The sequence below is a fragment of the Erithacus rubecula genome, assembly GCF_903797595.1.
Source record: "Erithacus rubecula genome assembly, chromosome: 8".
In the NCBI taxonomy this organism is placed as follows: domain Eukaryota; kingdom Metazoa; phylum Chordata; class Aves; order Passeriformes; family Muscicapidae; genus Erithacus; species Erithacus rubecula.
This window is the reverse complement of record NC_136659.1, coordinates 12,359,521-12,381,266: the sequence shown is the minus strand read 5'-3', so window position 1 is coordinate 12,381,266 and position 21,746 is coordinate 12,359,521. Positions and strand designations below refer to the sequence as shown.

The 21,746-nt window shown below is 40.5% G+C and overlaps 2 protein-coding genes across 3 annotated transcripts; one reads left to right on the top strand and one right to left on the bottom strand.

The window, feature by feature from the left end:
- Positions 1–2,062: 2,062 nt before the first annotated feature.
- On the bottom strand, positions 2,063–16,949 carry NDUFS1 (NADH:ubiquinone oxidoreductase core subunit S1). 2 transcript variants are annotated; one of them, XM_079311483.1, is made up of 19 exons: positions 16,813–16,949; positions 16,275–16,342; positions 15,957–16,048; positions 14,441–14,548; positions 13,245–13,321; positions 13,071–13,152; positions 12,832–12,962; positions 11,944–12,129; positions 10,207–10,341; positions 9,719–9,833; positions 8,583–8,728; positions 7,971–8,099; positions 6,871–7,000; positions 6,248–6,408; positions 4,578–4,732; positions 3,800–3,975; positions 2,953–3,087; positions 2,696–2,768; positions 2,063–2,412 (listed from the first exon to the last, which is right to left on the bottom strand). In XM_079311483.1, exons 2-19 carry the CDS (start codon positions 16,336–16,338, stop codon positions 2,321–2,323), a joined length of 2,187 nt encoding a protein of 728 aa, XP_079167609.1. In that variant the 5' UTR covers positions 16,339–16,342; positions 16,813–16,949; the 3' UTR covers positions 2,063–2,320. The 2 variants fall into 2 exon arrangements, with proteins under 2 accessions (XP_079167609.1, XP_079167610.1); XM_079311484.1 differs by lacking the exon at positions 16,813–16,949 and adding an exon at positions 16,488–16,669.
- Positions 16,950–17,406: 457 nt separating this feature from the next.
- On the top strand, positions 17,407–20,869 carry EEF1B2 (eukaryotic translation elongation factor 1 beta 2). Its single transcript, XM_079311537.1, has 6 exons — positions 17,407–17,540; positions 17,705–17,827; positions 18,921–19,044; positions 19,422–19,488; positions 20,128–20,253; positions 20,677–20,869. Exons 1-6 carry the CDS (start codon positions 17,461–17,463, stop codon positions 20,829–20,831), a joined length of 675 nt encoding a protein of 224 aa, XP_079167663.1. The 5' UTR covers positions 17,407–17,460; the 3' UTR covers positions 20,832–20,869.
- The last annotated feature ends 877 nt before the right edge of the window (positions 20,870–21,746 follow it).

The window sequence follows — 21,746 nt, the reverse complement described above, 5'->3', positions numbered from 1 at the left end:
CAATACCCAGAGCATGTTTATCTCCCACCATCCCAGCCCTTCATCACCACTTTCATAATTCTCTAACCTTGAGGTTGCAGCTTCAGGACCAGCACGTAGTAGCACTAACTGTAAACTTTTTCTCTTAAATAAACAGAGGTAAGTTGTGGGAATAGCCCTGTTTCTGTAATTTTTGTTTCAATATTTTGCCCAGCCTATGTCACTTCCCTGCTTTTGCAGACCCCTATTATCCTTTTATCACTAGTTGGGTAAAAGTCCTCATGTGCACCAATTGTCCAGTCACCAGAGCAGACAGAAAAGATAAAGGATGGGCTGTGCTCTAAACTCAGTGGATAAGAATGCTGATTTAGATTTCTTTTTCCTATCTAGTTTCCAACAGTCAAATTTATAGAGTCTCCTTGCTATTACCAAGTTTGGCTGAAAAATTCTGTGCTTGACTAGTTAGTGGGAAAGAGAGTAGAAACAGGACAGAGAGCACCACATGTACTTCTTCCCCTCTTTGCCTCTTGATAAAGGCTGGACAGTTTCTGAACAGACAAGAATCTACTATACATCCTAATTGAAGGACATAGAGCTGTCAAAAAACCAAAAAGCATGCCAGAGCTCCCAAAGTAATGCTACAACATTTAAGGAGAAAAAAAAAATCTAAAGCTTTTAAACCTTTATAAATTCTGAAGTGATAACTGACTTGTTGCACAGCTGAAGTTACTCCTTGTGTTTGTACAACATGGGAGCAGGGGTGGGGAGGTAAAAAAAAAGGTTTTCATGAGAACCAAATGTTTTCCTGAATACAGGATTCAGCTACACTCTTTCTTCTTAAACATTTTGCAATATATCATACACATTTTTCTTTTGCTATGTGCCAATAAACTCCTGTTCCTCCTAAAGAAGTAACATTCCACAAGGACAGCAGGAAGGTTTCATACTGTACTTGGTCCTGTGAACTGCCACATTAAAAAAGGACTGCAATTTCCCTGGCTGCCCCACCAACATGCACAGCAGTGTCTGAATAAAATGAACAATTATCCTTTTCTGTACCACCATGAGAACTGACTCTGTCCCTGTTGGTAACTGCAGATGGCAGGCTGAGTAAAACCATGTCCAACATTTAAGACTTAGCTCATGTGAGGACACTGTGATATACCAGGATAACCAGGAAGAGTCTTCTTCCTGGGTGAAAGGAAAACATTTTTTCAAAAAGTTACGTGTTTGTTACTGAAAAATTTTAAGCATGGAAGAAAAAAGGAATTTTATAATACTAAGATTTCTACAGCAGCATCCTCATGCACTCAGCATTATTCCACACTTAAAAGTGTCGCTTCTCCTCATGCAAAATTAACACTTTGTTTAAAAAAATAACACATTTGGAAATGATGTCTTTATGATGTTGTTCCTATTTTCACAATTCCTGGAAGAATTACACTGAACTTTAGTAGCCAGTTGAAAAGGAAGTTACCCTTCTTCCAAATTTACACTAACCGGCATAATACAGAGGAGAGAGTCACTGTTCTGAAGTTATTCTAAAGTATAAAAAAACCCCTAACCACCCAACCAAAAAATACCACACACAACCTCTTCCCCCACTTTGCTATATAAAGATCAATGCACAGAGAAACTATTCTGAGAATTTTTTTCTGTATTTGAACTGGTATAAAGGCCTTCAGTCTTTCTACTAGTTTTTAAAGCAGTTCAGTATGAGAAAGCTGTGAAAAGCTTGCTTTTTTTCCCCCACAACATCAAAATTATTTGTATTTCCTCCAAGAGTAGTCTCAACTGAAACTACATGAAGAAACATACAAGTATCCCAAGCAGAGATAGATCTGAACACTGGCATAAACCAGGTATGAGGGACAACTTGCTTTAAAAGTACATTACAGAAATAGCATGTTCACATTCTGACTGGGGTTTAATATTAACATACCTAGACACTCTGGAATGAAATTACAATCTAGTATTTTTGCCATATAAACCTGTTCCTAGAAAATCAGGATTTACGGAGTCTGAGTTGCTTACTGAATTCTTTTTGTGGAAGAAGCATGAGCTACATTAATTACACAAGTAATGGGTGGCTTGGTATTTATAATTTATTTGTATATAATCATGATGTACCCTGACTCTGGATACAGTAAGTTGAGTGCTGCATGTTCCCTCAGGCACAACAGTCCTATAGTATGATGGGCTACTTAAAGCGACGAAAATGTGAATGAAGGAACAAAAAAAATACAAAGGCCTGTCAAAGAGATTTTGGAAAAAATGTATCAGTCACAGCAGTTAACTGCAACAAAAACCTAGAAGAAGGTGGTGGCAGTCTGATTAGTCTCTAGCAGATGGATGGCTCTTCTACTGCATGGGCACCTTCAACAACAGCTTTCACACATTTGGCCATTGTCTGGGATGCTCTACTGATGGAATCTGTAAAAAAAAAAACCCAAAAAACAAAAAACAAACATGTCAGTGCACAGACACAATACAAAATAAATTTAGTATGAGACATGATACAAAGAAGTTAAATAAAATCACTTAGTTGAAAATACAGTCTGTGTAAATTCCATGTAATTTTACTGAAAAAATTTGTTTCTTCAAAAGACTCATCCTATGTATCTTAGCAGAAAGCTTTAAATGAATTGTAAGAACCTTACTGTAAAGCTAAGTAAAATGTTCTGAACTCAGAATGGAAATAACACGCTATACATACCTGTCATATAAAAGTCTTTTATTGTAAGCTGAGGTGGAACAAGAGGATCAGCAAGAAGCTGTTGCTTCACTAACTGTGGTAAGAAAGGAAAAGAAAGTCACCTATATGATAGGAGCTTGTTACCAAAACACTGGTTTTGTAAATTCTACATTCAGCGCAGGTCAAAAAATGCTTCTTGTAAATATGGAGGTTTTTCAAAAAAACATTATGCTATATAACAGCACAAAATCATGCCAAGATGCTTCAGTTTTGCTTACCTTTGCCAATTCATTTGCCTGGGTGAAATAGTTTGCTTCTTCCACATCATCATATCGAACCAGATTGGGGGATACCTCTTCTAAACGCTTCCGTATTTGATCAAGGTTCTCGTAAGGCAAGGTCAAGCCAGCCAACTAAGAGATTCACAAAAAGAAATGCCATCAAGTCTAGGGATTTAACTCATAGTGCCTTAGATTACCAGTCCATTAACACCCCTAAAGTAAAATCAGGAAAAGTCTACACTCCTGAAAATATTGGCAGAATGCATAAACTGAAGCAAAGGACCTCTGATACCTACAAGGCCAACATTTCCCCATGTTAAAAACCAGGCTGTCCTGTTTGCTATAAAAAGGATAAAAAGAAAGGAAGTACTTTTCTCCTTCCATACTTGAATTTTCCTTGCTTACCACCAAATGAGATAAAAGTTGATGGAATTACCAATGCATCCTGTTCCCCCTGAGTAGTGGCATATATTTGACCTCATCTAATGATACCAGATTCTGGCCTCAGTGTCTATGCTATTTTCTTTCTAAAAGGTAAGAAACTGCATGCTCCCACCAGCTTCCTCTAAAGCACTTCACAAAGACCTGCAAAATTTGCAAAGCTTCACCCATTATGCATTTCTACAGCATACAGCAGCTACAATATTAGAGCTATCCTCAAAAGGGAAACAATATAATTTAACTCTCAGAATTAACATAGGTTTCAATACAGAACATTACTTCTTAAAACTATGTGTTTCCCTGAAAATCTGATTTTTTTTTTTTACATAGGAAAATATTTACAAAAAGGAACTTAGCCTCTCAGTATACTTTTATTAGAAGCAACTTATAACAACAACAGTACCTCAGAGACAGCTCTAATAATTTTCCAGTCTTCTCTTGCCATCCCAGGAGGTGTTACTGCTACTCTTGTCTGCTGGGCCCGACCTTCAGTATTCACATATGTGGCTGCCTTCTCTGTATACGCTGCTCCTGGGAGAATAATATCAGCCATGGGAGCTCCCACATCCCCATGATGCCCTAAAGACATGGGAAGAGGAAACAGTACACAACCATATGAGACAGAACTAAGTCAAAATAAAAAGAAATGCTTTACTAAGATAGAATTTCTGTGTTCCCAGAAAAAAAGGATTTTTAAAGTTTTGCTTAGCTAATAATCTGAAGCCCATGAGGCTGGCTGGTCTGAGGTCTTACTTGGCTAATGCTCTGAGGAAAATGAATGGAATGCAAGCAGGAGTAAATGGTACTTCAGTCTCTATAGTCACTTAGATTTGGGAAGTTCTTGAAACAAGGATTCTTAGATTAAGATAAGATCATGTTTTGGTATGCCAAAACAGCTGGAAACTAATGCTGTTTTGTCTGCCAGGTCTGAAGCTATGTTTCAGGAGCCCTGTACTGGTTTATATTCTCTTATTACTCATCAACAGGTTCTAATCTTTACCTAAGAAATAGTTAACCAGTATCTCAGTTGTGTGTTAGAAGTTTCCATTCCTGGCAAAAAACAAAGGCTAAAATTTCTCAAAGGGTTTTATGCCACTTTCTATGCTTTTTCTCCAACTATTAAAATAGCAAGATTAGATTAAGATTAGATTAAGATTTCTTAATTTCTATCTACTAATTACCTTGATAGATGACAAAACAGTCCTTTGCCAAGTCTTTACGTGTTATACAGCCCGAATCTGCTCCCAAGAGATACAATACTTTGGGAGGATTTTTCCTAATTGCCTCCACTCCTGGTTTGAAACCCAGGTCCAAAGCAGCAACTTGGCTTGCAACCCTGTAGGAACAAACACATCATGACTTTAAGGAATTTCAGAATTCTGCCTCTCCCATCAGAACAGACCTAACTCCTGTCTCTGACTAAATATTTTGAAGGGATGTAAAAGATTCCTAATAGTAACAAGACAAACATGAAGCTCAAAGGCAGCTGAAATTTTTGACACAGTATCAAGTTAGTTTTGCATTTTGACAACCTGACACCATTTAAAGTTTTCACAGGGAATCTCACCTATTTAAGATGGGATAGCAAAAATAAAGGCACTGAAAGTCAGGACCTAGTGGCAGGCAGCTCACTGGTGAAGCTTGATGCTCCAGATGACATTTCAGCTATGAATGAACTCATCAGGCCTTTAATTTAGGGCACTCACGTGGAAGATGAAAGACCAACTCTGGGGCCCTCAGCTACTCGAAATCATCAAAGACTTCAGATCACTATTTCATCACAATTAATTTATTCACACATAAAATTACTTTTAAAAAATGAAACTATAATTCTTATTTTCTGGCAGTCTTCCTTTTCCAAAGCAACAGTTTTGCATAATCCTCCATAATCAGGTGCCAGTCTTATTTAAAAGAAAAAAAGATTCTCTCTACACAGATCTTCCAGTGCAATTCATTTTGTTTGACACAGTCAGACATAGAGGTTTCAGTAAGTTGCTTTTTACACTTAAGGTAGAACGGATGGTGCACCATAAGTATGGAAGTCAATATGAAAGGCTGCCAAACCACACTTGTGTCATGAGTGTTCTTTAACTCATTGGTATTTTGGTACTAAATATTTCAGTTTCAGCAGCAGAATGTTATATTCAAGTTTCCTTCAGAGGACCAAGCCCTCCTCTAACTGTTTTTACACCAATTAAGCTGCTTTTGGCAGAAGAAATCTGTTGAGTCTCCAGAATTGAGAGCCATTACATTTGGTGAAATAATTTTTCCTTTACAGATATGTTCAATTTGACAGTCAGAATTTTAGAAAGGGAGTGGTGAAGGACTGTCCAAAGAGAAGCTCATCTATTAAAAGGAGTAATATCCTGACAAACTGAATAGCTAAGATCAAAAGCTCTCAAATGAAAATCTCTGAAGCCTTTCTATTGAGTTGAGATGCTGCACAGTACAAGAAATATTAAAAAAATCCAAATGAAGAAACAGTATTATTTCAACTCTTTTTTGTTTTTCTTCCTCTAGATAAAATGCAGTCATTTAACAAGTGACACTGGTCTGCTGTGCATCCTACTGAGCACTGTGGTAGATATTATTAAGCTCTCTTGTATTCTGTGTCTAAATCAAAACCTTAAATTCTATATTTGAATATCACAAATTAATAAAAACTCATGGAGAGCCAGGTCAAGGAACCCATTTTTATTAAGAAGTTTTTGCTAGCCTATATTTCTGGTTTTTATATCCCTACAGGTTTTAACCCAATAAGCTGCCTGTGTGTATGCAAAGCAATGTGTACACTGTGGTAACCTGTGTAGCCCAACGTGCAAGCTGCTCCCGAAAAGGTTTTAAAGCAAACCTGTGCAAGATGTTCATGACTTTCCAATCAGCATCAGGACCGCTCCTGGCCCTGGCGTTCTGTGCAATGGTGGAAACTGCAGCGTGGATGGCAGCTCCGTCCCCGCGCTGCAGGGCTGCGCTGCCCACCACCACCATGGGCTTTTTGGCCTGGTCGAGGACCTGTGCAAGCCAACGATCAGAAATTCACTCCACAGCTACCAAGACAATTCTCGGTACAGAAAATGTCATAAATCCCCTAATTTCTCAGTAAGTCTTCCATGCAAACTTAAATGGTCATTGTTTCATTTAGAGATAAAGAGAAACTGCTGTAAGCCTTGTCAGTACAGAACTGTACACTTGATAACCACACATTTAAGTGGAAACAGCAGTGCCTGAAACTGCCTGTTTTATGTTGAGAAATATCCCAGGAGTTTCCTGCACTGCAAAGTTTTACACACCTGAATATATTATACAGTTTATACATGCCATGTGAACATTAATTGTTACCTCATCTCTGCATTTGATTAAAAGCAAATAATCCCATCTACAACATGGACTTTTCTTCAAATCTGTCTCTGGGGAATTCAGATTATTACTCAATACCTGTGGAATTTAATAGTCACACTCTTAAGTTCTGTGTACCTTGGAGAAGGGATGTTTGCCAGAAGCAATGTCCTGCAGTATCTGTGGGGACTGTCCTAGATGTTCATATGTGTAGGTCAAATTCACAGGAGAGCCAACAAGGGCCACTTGCAAGTCATTGTGAAGCCAGCTGAAAATATAATAAACATTTTATAAACACTAAAGAAATAAAGAGTTTTATCCAACCAAAACCATTAATTATAACTTCAGCAGTAGCTTAAAATAGGATTGCAAAGGAATTTAAATGGCATTCATTGCTTTGGTAAGATGCAGTTTAGCTTTATTCTGTTAAGCAAGCCTCTAGTTTTTTAAGAAGGATTCTTTCTCTAGATATATTCCAAAAACAGTACAGCAACACACCTTACAAGTTCGTCACTCAATTCTCTCCTCCCCTCAAGCTTCTGCCAATTCAGTTTTAGATATCCACTTATTTCTTAGATAAACAGAAAAATTTAGCTGGTTAGAAATTTTTTCTTTTTTTGCAGTTTCTCATGGCACAGACTTATAAAAATTAATGAAAATATATATTCAAAAGTCTCACTGAATTTTCCTTTCAAAATTTCAATGCCATTACTTTTTAAAATTACGTATTTTCAAAAATTAAGGACAGGGCTTTTACAGATCTCGTTTGCCTCATATTGATATATCTTATTAAAATTGGATTGGCTACATTCAGAAGTTTGGGAAAGCCACATTGCTTGGCAAAGAAAATGTTAAACTGGAATGACTTCTTCTGAACTCAGCACATCTGATTTGTTACAATATAAAAAGCTGATGCTGAAAATAAATCTTTAAGGAATATGCTTTAACAGACTTCTATAAAACAGAAAATCTGAGGTGGCTGTGTAATGTAACAAAGGAATAAATGTCTGAGTAGATGAACTTAATGTAAAATGTCAAAGTGAGAATGAACTAGCTCTGCACTACAGGGTACTACCCTTTTTCCACACATAAATCACCATTCCCTTCCCTAAAAGGAGAACTAAATCCAATGATCCCATCTGAATGAATGCTCTCAAGTTACTGCCTGCAGCTCCAACCGAGCACATTATCAAATCCAGATGGATTCACATGCTCATTCACCACCAAGGAATACGAACCTCTTTCGAATTCTAGCATTAAAAAGCGGTGCCTCAAAGCGTGGATTGGTGCCAACCAGGAGGAGGACATCTGCCTCCTCCACCCCAGCAATCTTGGTATTCAGCAGGTAGTTAGAACGTAAATCTGTGCTACAACAAAAAGATGTAACAAAGAGGATGAGAACTCAGTAGAGGGAAGGAATGAAGCTATGGTAAAGATTGTAGATGCTCAAAATGCTTTTTAGTCTCAGGAAAAAGAAGAGAAAGAAGAGACTTCTCAATCCAAATTACTAATCATAACTGTACTGAAGTTTTCACACCACAAATGGAAATAGACTAACTTATCCAGCTCACAACAGAGTGCAACTGGCTTTCTATGACTGACTGTTAAACTGCAGCAGCTGTACATTCAGTACAACATGGGGTAAGTGTGCAAACCTTGCTGGAATAGAGACTACGAATCAACTCGCAGTCCATAAATACTATCTATATGTGAGTATTGTAAATTCAAATAAATCCTGCTGATACATCAGCAATTGTTATCTCTGCTATTTCACAATATTGCTATGAGATGACCTGCAGACTGGAAAGCTTATTAACATTATTACAGACAGACAGTGCCTGTCCTCTTACCCAGCTCCAGCAGTAGGAAAGATCTCTTCAGTGCAGAGCGTATCACAATTCACTCTATTCAGTAGGTCTTTCAGAGCTATTAGTGCTTCTGCATCCACCAGCCCTCCTACAATTGCTGCTATTTCCTTACCTTCCACTGCCTGGAGCTGGAGAGAAAGGAAGTATAAATATAAATAAAAGAAACCACTGAAATAAATTCTCATTTAGCCCAGGAAAGTATTTGTTATATTAGAGTGTGCCAAAGCCAGCAGTGCAACCACTGGCCTGGACCAGCATAAACAGATCAGTGGTGTCTGATTTGCCAGGCAGCAACTCCAACTTCTTCAGAACTCATGATAAGCAAAGAAGAGCTCTCTGTATTCTATTCAAGTCTCTCCCACTTGAGTTATCACTCAGATGTAGCTAATTCTCATTTGGTGTGGTGAGAGAGGAAGGCTGATGAATTCTTTTATTTTAATGAAGCCACAGTGCAGACAGAATACAAACTCCCGTAACACAAGCTCTGGTAGTAAACTTAACTCAAAGGTATTATCTGAGAAGCAATAGCTTTTGTAACAAACCCTGCCACTGTACCATGAGCAAAAACATCCTTGAGGAAAGTTCAATTACAGTTATTCAATTCTACTTCACCCACATAAAATTTTTAATCAAAATCCAGAGCAGTCATGCAGCACTTCATTTGAGCTGCAGAATCAATCACCACACAGAGAAAGCACTGAGGAAAGCACAATTCAGATATAAGTAATACAGACTTAATGTCTTTGATAGCAAAAGTGGTGATAGCAGAGTTTAAATAAATTTAAAGATGTCTTTAGATAGGTCAGAGTATTCAGGAAAACTGCTTCTGCCTAAAATTCAGAAGAAGCAGTTTACTTTCCTATTTAAATAAAAGCAACTTCTCTCACAAAGCTCCAAATGAAATCTTGGTAAGAAAAAGTTCTTTCAAAGGTGCAATCAATGAAATATTAGTCAAAATAAGGAATTTAAGCGGAAATACAATGGATTAGAAGTCAAATGTTCCCCCCTAACCTTAAAGAAAAAAGCCTTTTTAATATAATTAATTTGATATTAGTATTAGTAATACATCCAGCTTGGGAAATTAATTTTAGACTACTTAAATTGAAAATTGTTCTTACCACACCAGCAACACGAGCTAATACATCCTCCCATGAGGCATAAACAAATACTCCTTTCTCATTTTTGATCATTGGCTGAGTAAGTCTCTGACGCTTCAGACCATCATAAGCAAACCTGAGTGAGCAAGAATATCATAAATAAGCAAAGACAAAGATAACTGTGTATAATTCTGTGAGTGAGTTTTCTAATTGCAGGCTTTTAGAAAAAAACAAGAAATGTTGCCCCTGAAAGTTTAGTGTTTCCCTCTCAAAAACTCACAAAACAATCAGTGATAGAAATAAAAGTTACTGTGAAAAAAATGTTCCAAAAATCAGAACATTAGAAAACTCAGCAGCTTCAACTATATGTTAAAATATGTTAAAAAAACATATTTTACAAATATTCTAGCTAAATACCAAAGTCAGTGCTACTGTGCACATTTCTGGTTCTGCAAAGTGTGCCTTTAATTCATGCATAAACACATGTGGGTACAAGGACATCCACACACCTGGTTTTGTCAGATATCCATTCCTCATTGATATCTTCATGCAGCCTTGGCAAAATTCTCATCACTTCCCCAGTTCTTGTGCTCACTACGATGTTGCTTCCAACTGCATCAAGAACATCAATTGACTCTACCTTCCTGTTTAGAAGAACAAATAAACCACTTGCAGTCTTTCATATATAAGTAGTGTCTTATTTTTGGCCTGAATAAAGACAATTTTCTTCCTAGTAACTAGTATAGAGATGTATATTTGGATTTAGGGTGAGAATAGTGTGGTTAACACAGGGATGTTCTAGTTGTTGCTAAGCAACATTTACACCACATCAAGGACTTTCCAGCTTCTCGCCCAGTCCCACCAGCCAGGAGGCTGGGGACACAGGCAGGACAGCTGACCTCAAAGGGATGTTCTGCACCACACAGCAGCAAGCTCAGCATGTGAAGGAGAGGGAAAGCTGCCTGAGGGCTGCTGCTCAGGGAATGGCTGGGCAATTGCAGCATCCATCACTTGCTCTAAACATTCTAATTCTTTTGTTCTTATTGTAATTTTCTTCTTCTGTCCTATTAAAGTGTCTTTATTTCAGCCCACAGATCTTATCTTTTCCCCCCCCAACTTCCTCTTCTTTTCCCCACGGAGGGCTGAAATGAGCAACTGGCTATGTGGTATTTAGCTGCCTGCTGAGTTAAATCACAAAAGTCTTTTAAAGCATCCAGCATGGAGCTGAACAGTTGAGGTAACAACAGATCTGACCAGAGCATGTGGAAACAAGCTTTTTTATAAGCACTCATTGTATTAGTTTAACAGCTGCTGGACTTGGAGCTGTTGCACATAGTCTCAGAGCTGTGTTATGTAACACCTCGCTGCCTGGATGTGCTCCTTGTTTGCTGTTTATCACCTCTTGAAGGTGGGCTAAGGATGTCATTCTGCCACAGTGTGCCACTGGTTTATGACAGGACAAAATTGCTGGTGGACAGACGGATGCAGTGCTCGCACTCAGCACCGCTGCCGGCTCCGTGCTTCGGGAGCCTTCCAGCGGACACGGCTGGTAATTGCAGCCTCCACCTTCCCGGAGAGCCCATTTGCGGGGAGGCACCTCCTCTGCCTGCTCTGCTCCTCCAGAATAATTACAGCAGCTCCTGGGGATTTTGAATATCCTCGCGATGATCCAATCGGCATATTCCTATGTCCGAGGCCAGGTTGGACAAAGTCTTGAACAACCTGATGTAGTGAGAGGTGTCCCTGTCCATGGCAGGGGTCGTTGTGACTCAATCATCTTCAAGGTCCACTCCAACCCTTATTGTTCTGTGATTCTGTCTCCTGAATGTGTTTCAGGTCTTGTTTAAACAACTACTTAAGAAAATCACACAGAGATCTGCTCTGAGGCTGAACAGCTTAGTTTCACAAGATAATTTAAATAATATCCTCAACAATTAGTGAGTTAATGAATTTGTATTCTCCTTTATACACATCTTTTACTAAACAATCAGCATAACCTACGAGTCCAAAACATTTTAGGGTAAAAATAAGAGCAGAACAGTCCACAAACTATAACATTCTTCCTTTTCTTAAATAAGGTCTAAGTAACAAATTTGTGTTAGATTCAGTCTATGGAAAAGTCTACAACAAAAATGCAGAAAACAAAAATCTGAGAAAACCCTTAGTATCATAGATGGACATATTCTAAGATAAAGTGTAGGACAAACAGAGAAAGCTGTGTCTTCAGTATGAGTTAAGACACTTACCTTGTCTCCCATGGGCGTGCAGTAAAGGCATATGGCTTGGAGGTAAGAGCACCAACTGGGCAGATGTCAATAATATTTCCTGATAACTCAGACATAAACATTTTCTCAACATAAGTACCAACTTGCATATCATTTCCTCTTCCGGTTGTTCCCAAGTCATCTACCCCTGCAATCTCACTAGCAAACCTGGTAGGTGCACAAAGGAGAAACACATCTGGCATGTACAACTGCTAGACAGCATTTTTCAGCCCTCATCTCATTTTCTTAAGATAGAACATTAGTACATACACCTGAAAGAAGAGAACAATTGTTTGGATGCATTAGCCAGCACCATCACATGCAGGACCATCTGCAGAATCATTCAGAAAGGGTTACAAAAACTAGAGGGGAACTTATATCAAAAAAGAAAGCAGCTCAGTACTCACTGTATTACACAAACTGAGTCCAAGATTAGTCCTAACTAACAAGTTCTTTGTAGAACTAGTTGGGTACATTGTATTCTTTTCCATCTGGCTCAACTTGGCCAGTACAGCATCTCAGGGCTACAGAACAGCATAAATATAGCTACCAGAGGCTATAAAAAATAAACAAATCTTACAACTGTGGCTGAGGAAGTCACATATCCATTCTGGCACCAACACCATGGGACCAGTTCTGCCCTACAGAACTCTGATTTCACTTTCATGCATTGTCCATCTTTCTCTATTTCCCATCTGGTAGTTCCAGGAAATCAGCTATCAGTCACTAACAGAAATAAAATTTTTAAGAACAATGAGAAAATAATTTTTTTAAAAACTGACTACCCCTCATGGGGCTTCCTTCACTAGTAACAAACTGACACAAATATGCCTGCTGAGTACTCTCCTCAGTGAAAGTAAAGGACTTTACCTGATGCATCGAGTGCACTGTATACACCGAGTCATGATGGTTTTGACTAATGGGCCAATGTTCTTGTCCTCCACAGCACGTTTGCTCTCTCTAAATCTGCTCCTATCACTGCCAAACATCATTGACTGGTCCTACAAAAGACAACAGAACACACATATATCCAGGCTGCTGGAAAGCACAATTTCACCTAAGACGAGAGCATTAAACATAATTCTACATAATTTAATTGGATGTTGTACCTGTAGATCACATTCTCCACCCTGATCACAGATAGGGCAGTCCAATGGGTGATTTGCCAGCAGAAACTCCATTACACCCTCTCTGTTAGGTTCAGAGAATGAAGTTAATGTCAACTAAACATCATTTAGCAGACAGTACAACTGATCAGCCAAAAGAGGCTAAAAGAAAGGTACCTTGCTTTCCTGGACTTCTCAGAGTTTGTCAGTATATTCCAGCCCTTCATAACTGGCATGGCACAAGCAGCAACGGGCTGTAATCACCACAAAAAGCATGCATGAACACAATATATTTCTTCTCAGCATGGGCTGAGAACACAACCCCCACCTCCCCCCTCAATTCTAGCACAAGTTTCTGTTACAAATAAACAGAAATAAAGAGGTCTGCAAGGAAAAAAATAAGCTAACTGATAAAGTCACTAGAAGCCACATTTATTAATAATCTGCTATATAAAAAGGTTAAACTAGTTATGATTTATTTAAAGTTGAAAATTCTACAATTCCCAGTTCCCATTTAAGCAGTTACAGCATTAAGAATGCCAGGTATAATCAAAGTCAAATAAAAGAACTTAAGCAGACATCCAGAAAACCTCTAGAAATAAAATTCAGAGTATTAATCGCTTACAAGACATTTATTTGACACAGCCCGTAAAAAGTCTTGGAAAAAAATTCTTCTCAAGATTACTGCAAGATTAACAAAAACTCCTCCTCCACAAACAAATCACTCTTACTTTTTAATCATATCATTACTTCCACCTTTAGTGATAATCCAACATATCCAGAGACACAAAGTTTAAACTACGGAATTGAAGTTGGGGTGAGGTAAAAAATTTTATGTGCGAGTACAAATGTGTAATCAAAGACTGAACTCCTAAAGAATGTGCAGATTTCTTAGTACTGCTGAAGAGTGTTCACTCCTGAAATCAACTATTTCACAACAGATACCAATGCATTAAAATAAAAATTACTAGCTAACTACAGTCTTTACTTAAAATAAACCTGCAGGTACTAATCCTACAGCTAAATTCATACAGTATTTGAAGTTTATTATTTATGTAGTATCAGCTTGAAAATGTGTGGCTGAAGCTTGAACTACAAAGCATAAAATGCATCTAACAGCAAGCACACAGCTGTCAAATGCTCATGTCCAAGAGCAAGATAGTCCATAATAACCTAAGAACTGACTGAGAACTGACTCTGACTCACAGGCAATCACTGCAGTCCAGTGGGGAGATGAGAAAAAACTGCTTTGAGCAGCTGAATGACAACAATTATTTATGAGATTTAAACTAGGTCCAAGCACAGCAAAAAAATCCTATTTAATTCCATACTGCATATTCCACATTGCAATTCCTATGGAACACAAACTATACCTTTGGAGCTTTCTCTATTTCCACAAGACACATCCTACAGTTGCCAGCAACAGAGAGACGATCATGGTAACAAAAACGAGGTATCTGTACTCCAGCCTTTTCACAGGCCTATTAAAAAATAAGAAATGAAGAAAATTAAATCTTAGATTTTTCAGTTCCACCTCAGAAAACACTATGCAGCTTTTCAAAGAGTAACACTGTCAGTGTTCAAGAACAGAGTGCACTTGACCTTTCATCTTAAGAAGTGACCATAAATAAAAACTGTTATGAAGCAAAAAACAAGTCAGGATATCAATTACAAATATAGATTTTCTAATCTTTGTAAGTGATTAAGGAAATGAGAACTGACCACTCTTTCATTCTTTCTTCCAATAATAGAGAGAATTCTCTGCAACAGGGCACTAGCAATACAAATAACTTTTTTAAGAACATATGCACTCTTTATAGAAAAGTGCATCAAAATAAACATTGAAAAACATAAAAAGAGCATCACGAGCAACATGATTTCTGAAAATCCAACAACACAGATACTCTGTATAAAGGTACTCCAGCACAGCCAATCTTGAACTTCAGCAGATCCCAAGTTCAAAGACAACATGACAGAAGGAGAGACAGGAGGACAGAGCCAACAGATTCCCAGAGAACAGATAAGACAGCCTTTCCTGCATAAAACCTCCACAGCTAATGGGATCTATGTTACAGCACTATAGCTATGCCTGCCACAAGGAATGCCACTGAATTTAATGAAAAAAACTTCAACAAGATCTAGTTTTTCTGATAATTTCTATCAAAAAGAACCACGTTAGCTAAACTGAAAAGTTAATTTTTAAAAAGAGCATTTAAGAAAATTTACACTAGGTTCCTGCTGGGGACATTCTAATGCCTAAATAAAGCAGGAACTTGTATCCAAAGAACAAGGGCTATATCTTGAAATAAATTGTGCATTTTAATGTTCTAACTCATTATACCACATCTTCATTTAATGACTTCTTTAAAAAATGTTTCACGTGAAATTTTAGCCTGAAAAGTAACAATGTTCAGTACAGGCTGGGAGATCCAGGTTCCCCTTCTTCCCACACCAAGGATAATAAAAGCAGCTAAGGATGAGCACTCTGAATCCTAATAAGTAATAAATAAAAGGAGACAATCGCTCATGTACCCAAGACACACTGTAATCAGATACAAAATGTACAGCTTTGGAGAGACTACAAGGTCACTTAGTGTTAAGAGACAGAAGTTCAACCAGAATTTATCAACATCTGCTATTGCATTGCATAAAGTTGGGATTGATGCTGCATGCATCTTCTTTCAGGCATCTATGGCATGTTTTTCTTTTTCAAACACTGAATTCCTCCAAGGATTTCTGTCACATTCAATTGCATCACAGTCAGTTAAAGCACCCCTAAAGAATTGCAAGAAACAACAGAAATGCAAGTGGCTTTTTGCTGTATAAAACAGAACATGCTGCCAAGAAGTGAGATGGGAAGTCCCAGAAAACTGAGGTCATTCCTCACACCTGCAGTACTGTGGTTCCGGGGTTCACCAATACAGGATGGCCATCCACAAACACCTCTATTTGGGTGCTGGCTGCTGTTGCAGTTGTACGCCCTGAAGGACATGGAAAAAGAAAACAAAAACAACTTTCACTTACTGCTAGATGGAAACCATCAGACCTCCCACTCCTGATTTTAGTTAGAGAGTGCTGATACAGTCTTATGAACAGTGCAACACAAAATCTCTGTGCCTGCAAACCGAGTCTGTGTATGCGCCCTTTGATAAATGAACTGCACATATATTTATCATCAAAGACCAGACACAAACTACAGACACTTACCACATACTCTGGAGGATTGGGTGACCCCAGCCAAGGTCCTGGGGACAGCAAGCAGTCGAAGCATGGTGCTTTGGTAAGACAGAAAACAGCATTGTTGTTATCAGTTCAAATGTCTGCTGTCAAGTCTTAAACGGCCAGACTAAAAACTTCTACATCAGTTACAAAGGAGCACGTATGCACACCTATATGTACAATTATGGGAGCGCGAGTTACCTCCTTCAAAGGCAAGACGCGATTCTCTAACAATCTACACATCACACACAAGAATGTCACCGAGCGGCCTGTCGGCCTGCAGCGGAGCGCCGGCCCGGCCCCGCTCCCCCGCGGACCGCACATCGCACGGCGCAGCTCGGCACCGCGCCGCCCTCCCCGGGGCCGAGGGCACGGCCGCGACAGCGCTACCGGCGCGGGGGTCACCTTGGAGGCGCCGCCGCCCGCCGGGCAGCCCCCGGCCCGCCAAGGGCACCGGAGCGGCGGCGGCGCCCGGAGCAGCGGCACCCGCGCCCACCGAGCCCGCCCGCAGCGGCACCGCCGTTACCTGGCGCGGGACGGGCGGCGGCGCCGCGGGACGGCTGCGCTCCGCCTCGGCCTCTATGGCGGCGGCCTCGGGCCTTTCCGCCGCTGCCCTCAGCCTCCTTCGGCTATCTCCGGAGCCGTCCTCGGCAATCTCCGGAGAGGGCAGTCCGCGCTCGGCAATCTCCGGAGCGAACCGCTTCGGGTATTTCCGGCAAGCTATCGGAGAACGATGACACTGTCAATTTCCGCAATTTCCGCCGCTAGCCCCCAGCCTTTTCGGCCACCGTCATACGCACTGCCCTTCCCTCGGCAATTTCCGTCCGTTTCCGTCTCTTTCTTCGCTCGACTGCGGCTACTTCCGCTGTGCCAGAGGGGCGGGGTGTGGCGGCAGTACAATGTTACAAAATCCCTGTAGCGCCGCAAATCTTCTTAGGGTTTATAGTCACCCTTATTTTTATTACTTCGACGCTTTTCCACACCTCTGGTGTTCTGTCTGCTGCACGCCCTGCGCTGCAGCCGCAGACCCGTGAGGAGCTACCTCACGGCTCGCTCTGGCGGAGGAATACACTGGCGTGCAGTACGCGGAGGGATACCGGCACTATATAAGGCCGGCGCAGGCGCGCCGAGACCCTTTCCCGCGGCGGTGGCGGTCGGGGCGGGCGCAGCCGCCATGGGCTTCGGGGACCTGAAGTCCGCCGCGGGCCTCCGCGTCCTCAATGACTTCCTGGCCGACAAGAGCTACATCGAGGGGTGAGAGGCGGCGGGGGGGTGCGGGGGAGGTGAGTCGAGCCCGGCGGAGACGAGCGGTGGGGGCGCGGGAGGCCCTGAGTCACCGCGGCAGCTGCACGGGCGGCGCTGCTCCACGTGTTCCGCGCGGCCCCAGCAAGGGAGTTGATGTGCCTTGTTCTCCGCAGGTACGTCCCTTCGCAGGCTGACATAGCGGTCTTCGAAGCGATCGCTGGCCCGCCGCCTGCAGACTTGTTCCATGCTCTCCGGTGGTACAATCATATTAAGTCGTATGAAAAGCAAAAGGCAAGGTATGGTTGAACTCCGAAGGAAGCTGCAGTATTTTCCCCGAACTAGCCTACAAATTTTTGCGTGCGTTCGAGTTTGAACAAAACTGATTTCTAGTGGCACCACGTGGCATTTTGTGTTGTTGGAACACAGAACAGCTCCAGAAAGAGGGTAGATGTCTTCAGTCAGTACACAGGACAAAATTAATGATTTGCAATACTAAGGGGCATGGAAAAAAATGAGATATGAAAGGAAGTAGAATGTCTTTTTCTGTTTCCTGGTTTTCAGTGTTCATGAAAGGTGCTGTATTGTCATCCCTGGAGACTGCAGGCCTCTCTGAAAAGGTACAGTGTGGGTAGGGTCAGTATTGCCACACTGCTTTCTCTGAGCCCCAGTCCTCTTTGGGGGAAACTCTTCCAAAGATTAGGTGGCTCAGTCTCCTGTCCATTTCTGAAGATTTTGTGATGCTAAAGGGGACTGAGATTCTGAAGTGATTTCACAAAGTACCTGGAAATTGCATACGATTCCTGTAATCAAAAGCCAGTTTTATGGCTCCAGTAACAGCTGTTGACATCAGCAATACAGCTATGAGCTTATTCTAAGATAACAAGAGTATATGAGTTGCAAGAGAAGATAAGTTCAGGGAGTTCTGATCCTTTGTCCTGTTGAGAGCAAGGGTTTAGGGTGGTGTTCACTAAAATGTAGGAAGGTAGCAGTTATCTTGCAGTTACATGTTTTCAGTAACTTACTAGTTTTTAAACAAATTAAAGTACTTCTAGGGTAGCATGAACAAGAAACTGGTAATTTTTCCTAGGCAGAAGTGCAGATAGAATATTCTAATAATAAAGCTTTTCCCATCCATGTACTTAGTTGGGGAGGATCATACCAGCTTTGATGAGCTACAGCAAATGGCATATTCAGAAATTACTCAGCTGGCATGTCAGGAACATTGAGGGCTGTCTTACACAATGTTCTGATTTCAAGCAGCAGAATTGGACTTTGACTCTTTTTAGCACAAGTTTTTCATTTTAAGTGCATTTGTGGGTACATTGATAAACTGGCAGTGGTTGTATTGGCATTTTGACTAGGTTCCTAATATCTGCGTTTTTCTTTCAGCTTGCCAGGAGTAAAGAAGGCCTTGGGAAAATACGGTCCTGCTGATGTTGAGGACACAACAGGTGCGGCCGCAGATAGCAAAGATGATGATGACATTGACCTTTTTGGATCTGATGATGAGGAGGTACTTGTTACCTTTTTATTGTTTTTATTGCTTTTTAGGAATTAACACAACTTTGCAGATTTTTACCTTGAGGTAGTTGAAGTTACTTACATTTCTGACCTTGATAACAGGTCTACTTAAAATTCTCAAGTGTAGCTCTCTTTGTAGAGTAGGAAAGCTTGGAAGGTAAAAACCTAAAAGTTAGGAAATAATGTATTGGAATGGGTTGAACCATCCAACTTTGACTGGTTTACATGATGAGTAAAACAAAAAATCACCATCTTTCGGCTGACAGCTGTGATGATTTGTTTTTATCTGAGTAGATACCAGTCAGTTTGGTAGTGCTTTGGAGATGCTGAGGTTTGGAGCTTTTCTATAACTGCATATTTCTCTTTCAGGAAAGTGAAGAAGCAAAGAAACTGAGGGAAGAACGTCTGGCCCAGTATGAATCAAAGAAGTCCAAAAGTATGTGTACTGAGAACTTCCTGATCTTTTACACTTGAGTTAATTTTCATGCATTTGAACAGGATGGTTAGAAACACTAACTGTAATAATAGATCAGCTTGACTGGAATAAGGCAGGAGTAATTAGTTTCACTTTAATTGGCAGTGAGCTCAGCCTTCCCATAGCAAATAGGAATGTTTTTGTTCTGGTTCATACGCTCCTGCTTGTTCTTTCCAGAAACTGAGCTTTCTACATAAATGGAGATAACGTGAAGATTTTCTTTAACAGTTTAGAGAAACTGCTGCTGTACACAAGTTACTCCACAGCTACTGGTCTGGAACTGTTCAGAACTGTAACAGTTGCAGTATTCCATCTGTGGAAAATAAACTGTTACACAGCGTTAGGTTCCTTCTCAGATGATCTGAAAAGGACTTCCTATGTAACAAACATTGTCAGCTACTTAAATTTGTGTCTGCATGTTGAGTGTTGGGATGTACACAGCTGCTGTACTTCAGAAATGTACATTGAGCCCTGTCACAGCAATGTGAGCTGGTTCTTGTTCATGAAAATGGATAAGTTGCTCTTGTAAAATCAGTTTGCAAGTATATTCATGAGTTTTTAAAGAATTCCTATTTTTTCATGGTGATTTTCTTCCCCCAGAACCAGCTGTTGTTGCCAAGTCATCAATCTTGCTTGATGTGAAGCCTTGGGATGATGAGACAGACATGGCCAAACTAGAGGAGTGTGTTCGAAGCATTCAAGCAGATGGCTTGGTCTGGGGATCTTGTAAGTATGAGGAACTTGCAGAGCAGGGAGAGATGAGTGCAGGCTCTTGGGATTGTATGTGAGTAGTTGGACTTGTGGTCACTGTTTGCTGATCTCTGAAATGTAGAAATGCAGGTAGAGTGACCTGCTGGTTAAATTCAGATACAGATTTTAAAATCCATCAGACTTTTAAGCTTTGCTATCCTGCATCTCCCTGTACAATTCCTGATGCAACAAGCACCTTTACCCACCTGCATCACTGGTTTGGGAAATTTATTCAGTCAGTTCTAATGGATGCTGGGTTGTTAAATAGATGGTCCATAAGGTGGTCCAAAGACTGTTTTTATATATTCCTGCAAATTGCTTTGGTCAGTTTGTTCTTAGATCTGTGTTTTAAAAGATTTCACCAATAAAAAATTACTAAATGCTTTTTTTTATTTGCAGCCAAGCTAGTACCTGTTGGCTATGGTATTAAAAAGCTTCAGATCCAGTGTGTTGTTGAAGATGATAAAGTTGGAACAGATATGCTGGAAGAGAGAATAACAGCTTTTGAAGATTATGTACAATCAATGGATGTAGCTGCTTTCAATAAGATTTAAGTCTTGATATATCTAGAATAAATGTTGTTGCAAAAAATTGCAGTGTCTGTGTTTGTTTCAGAATATTTGAGTAATCAAGCTCACAAATGGAAACTTTTCTTAATGGGTAAAGTAAAAGTTGAAACTGAATTTCAAGGTTGCCCTGACACTTCACTGTAGTACTCAGGAGCTTGAGCAGAGTATCACTTCAGAGTTAACATTACCATGGCTTTTAGACACTGAAATGCTTTCCTCCATCTGCAGAGGAAATTGCTTCTTCGGAAATGTCTGGAATTCCTCTGGGAGAGAGAATGGTTTTAAGGGAAAGTAGCAGGGCTCAGTCAAAATGCAAGTAATGTTTTAGTGAGTAAACAGTGGTGTAAATTCCTTTTGTTTAGTAAGGGTGGTGACTAACCAAATACACCATGGCCTTTGTTGGCAGCTAAAACTCCAGTGAGGGAAAAGTTGAAAGACCTGCACCGTTCTAGAGATAAAGCCTGAGACTACCCTGAAACAACGTGGGGTTTTGTGCCTTAAAGAGCAAATGCTTGAAGCTGGGGCGCTGCTTCCCTGCGGGGCGCGGGCAGTGCCTCTGGGGGGCGCTGCGAGCCCAGCGGTGCCCAGGGCAGGAATCGGGAATTACCCACCGGAAGGAATCCCAAAACCCCATGGGAATGATACGAGTGTAGAAGCTGTCAGAGTTGTGAAGCTCCTAAAGAAAGCCATAATCCTAGGCCTTGCGTTGGGCTGGCAGGATTTGTTGTGACCATGAAGTGGAATCCTTTTATGTGCTGCACTGGTCACTCAGATGCAGATGCTCAGTGTCAAAGTCTGACAGCAGCAGCTTAAGTAACACTTGGATGGTTTTTTTCACAGAGCATCTGTGTGGTTACCTGGCACGGCAGCTCCTCTTTTTCCTTGTTTAAAGGTCTGCCA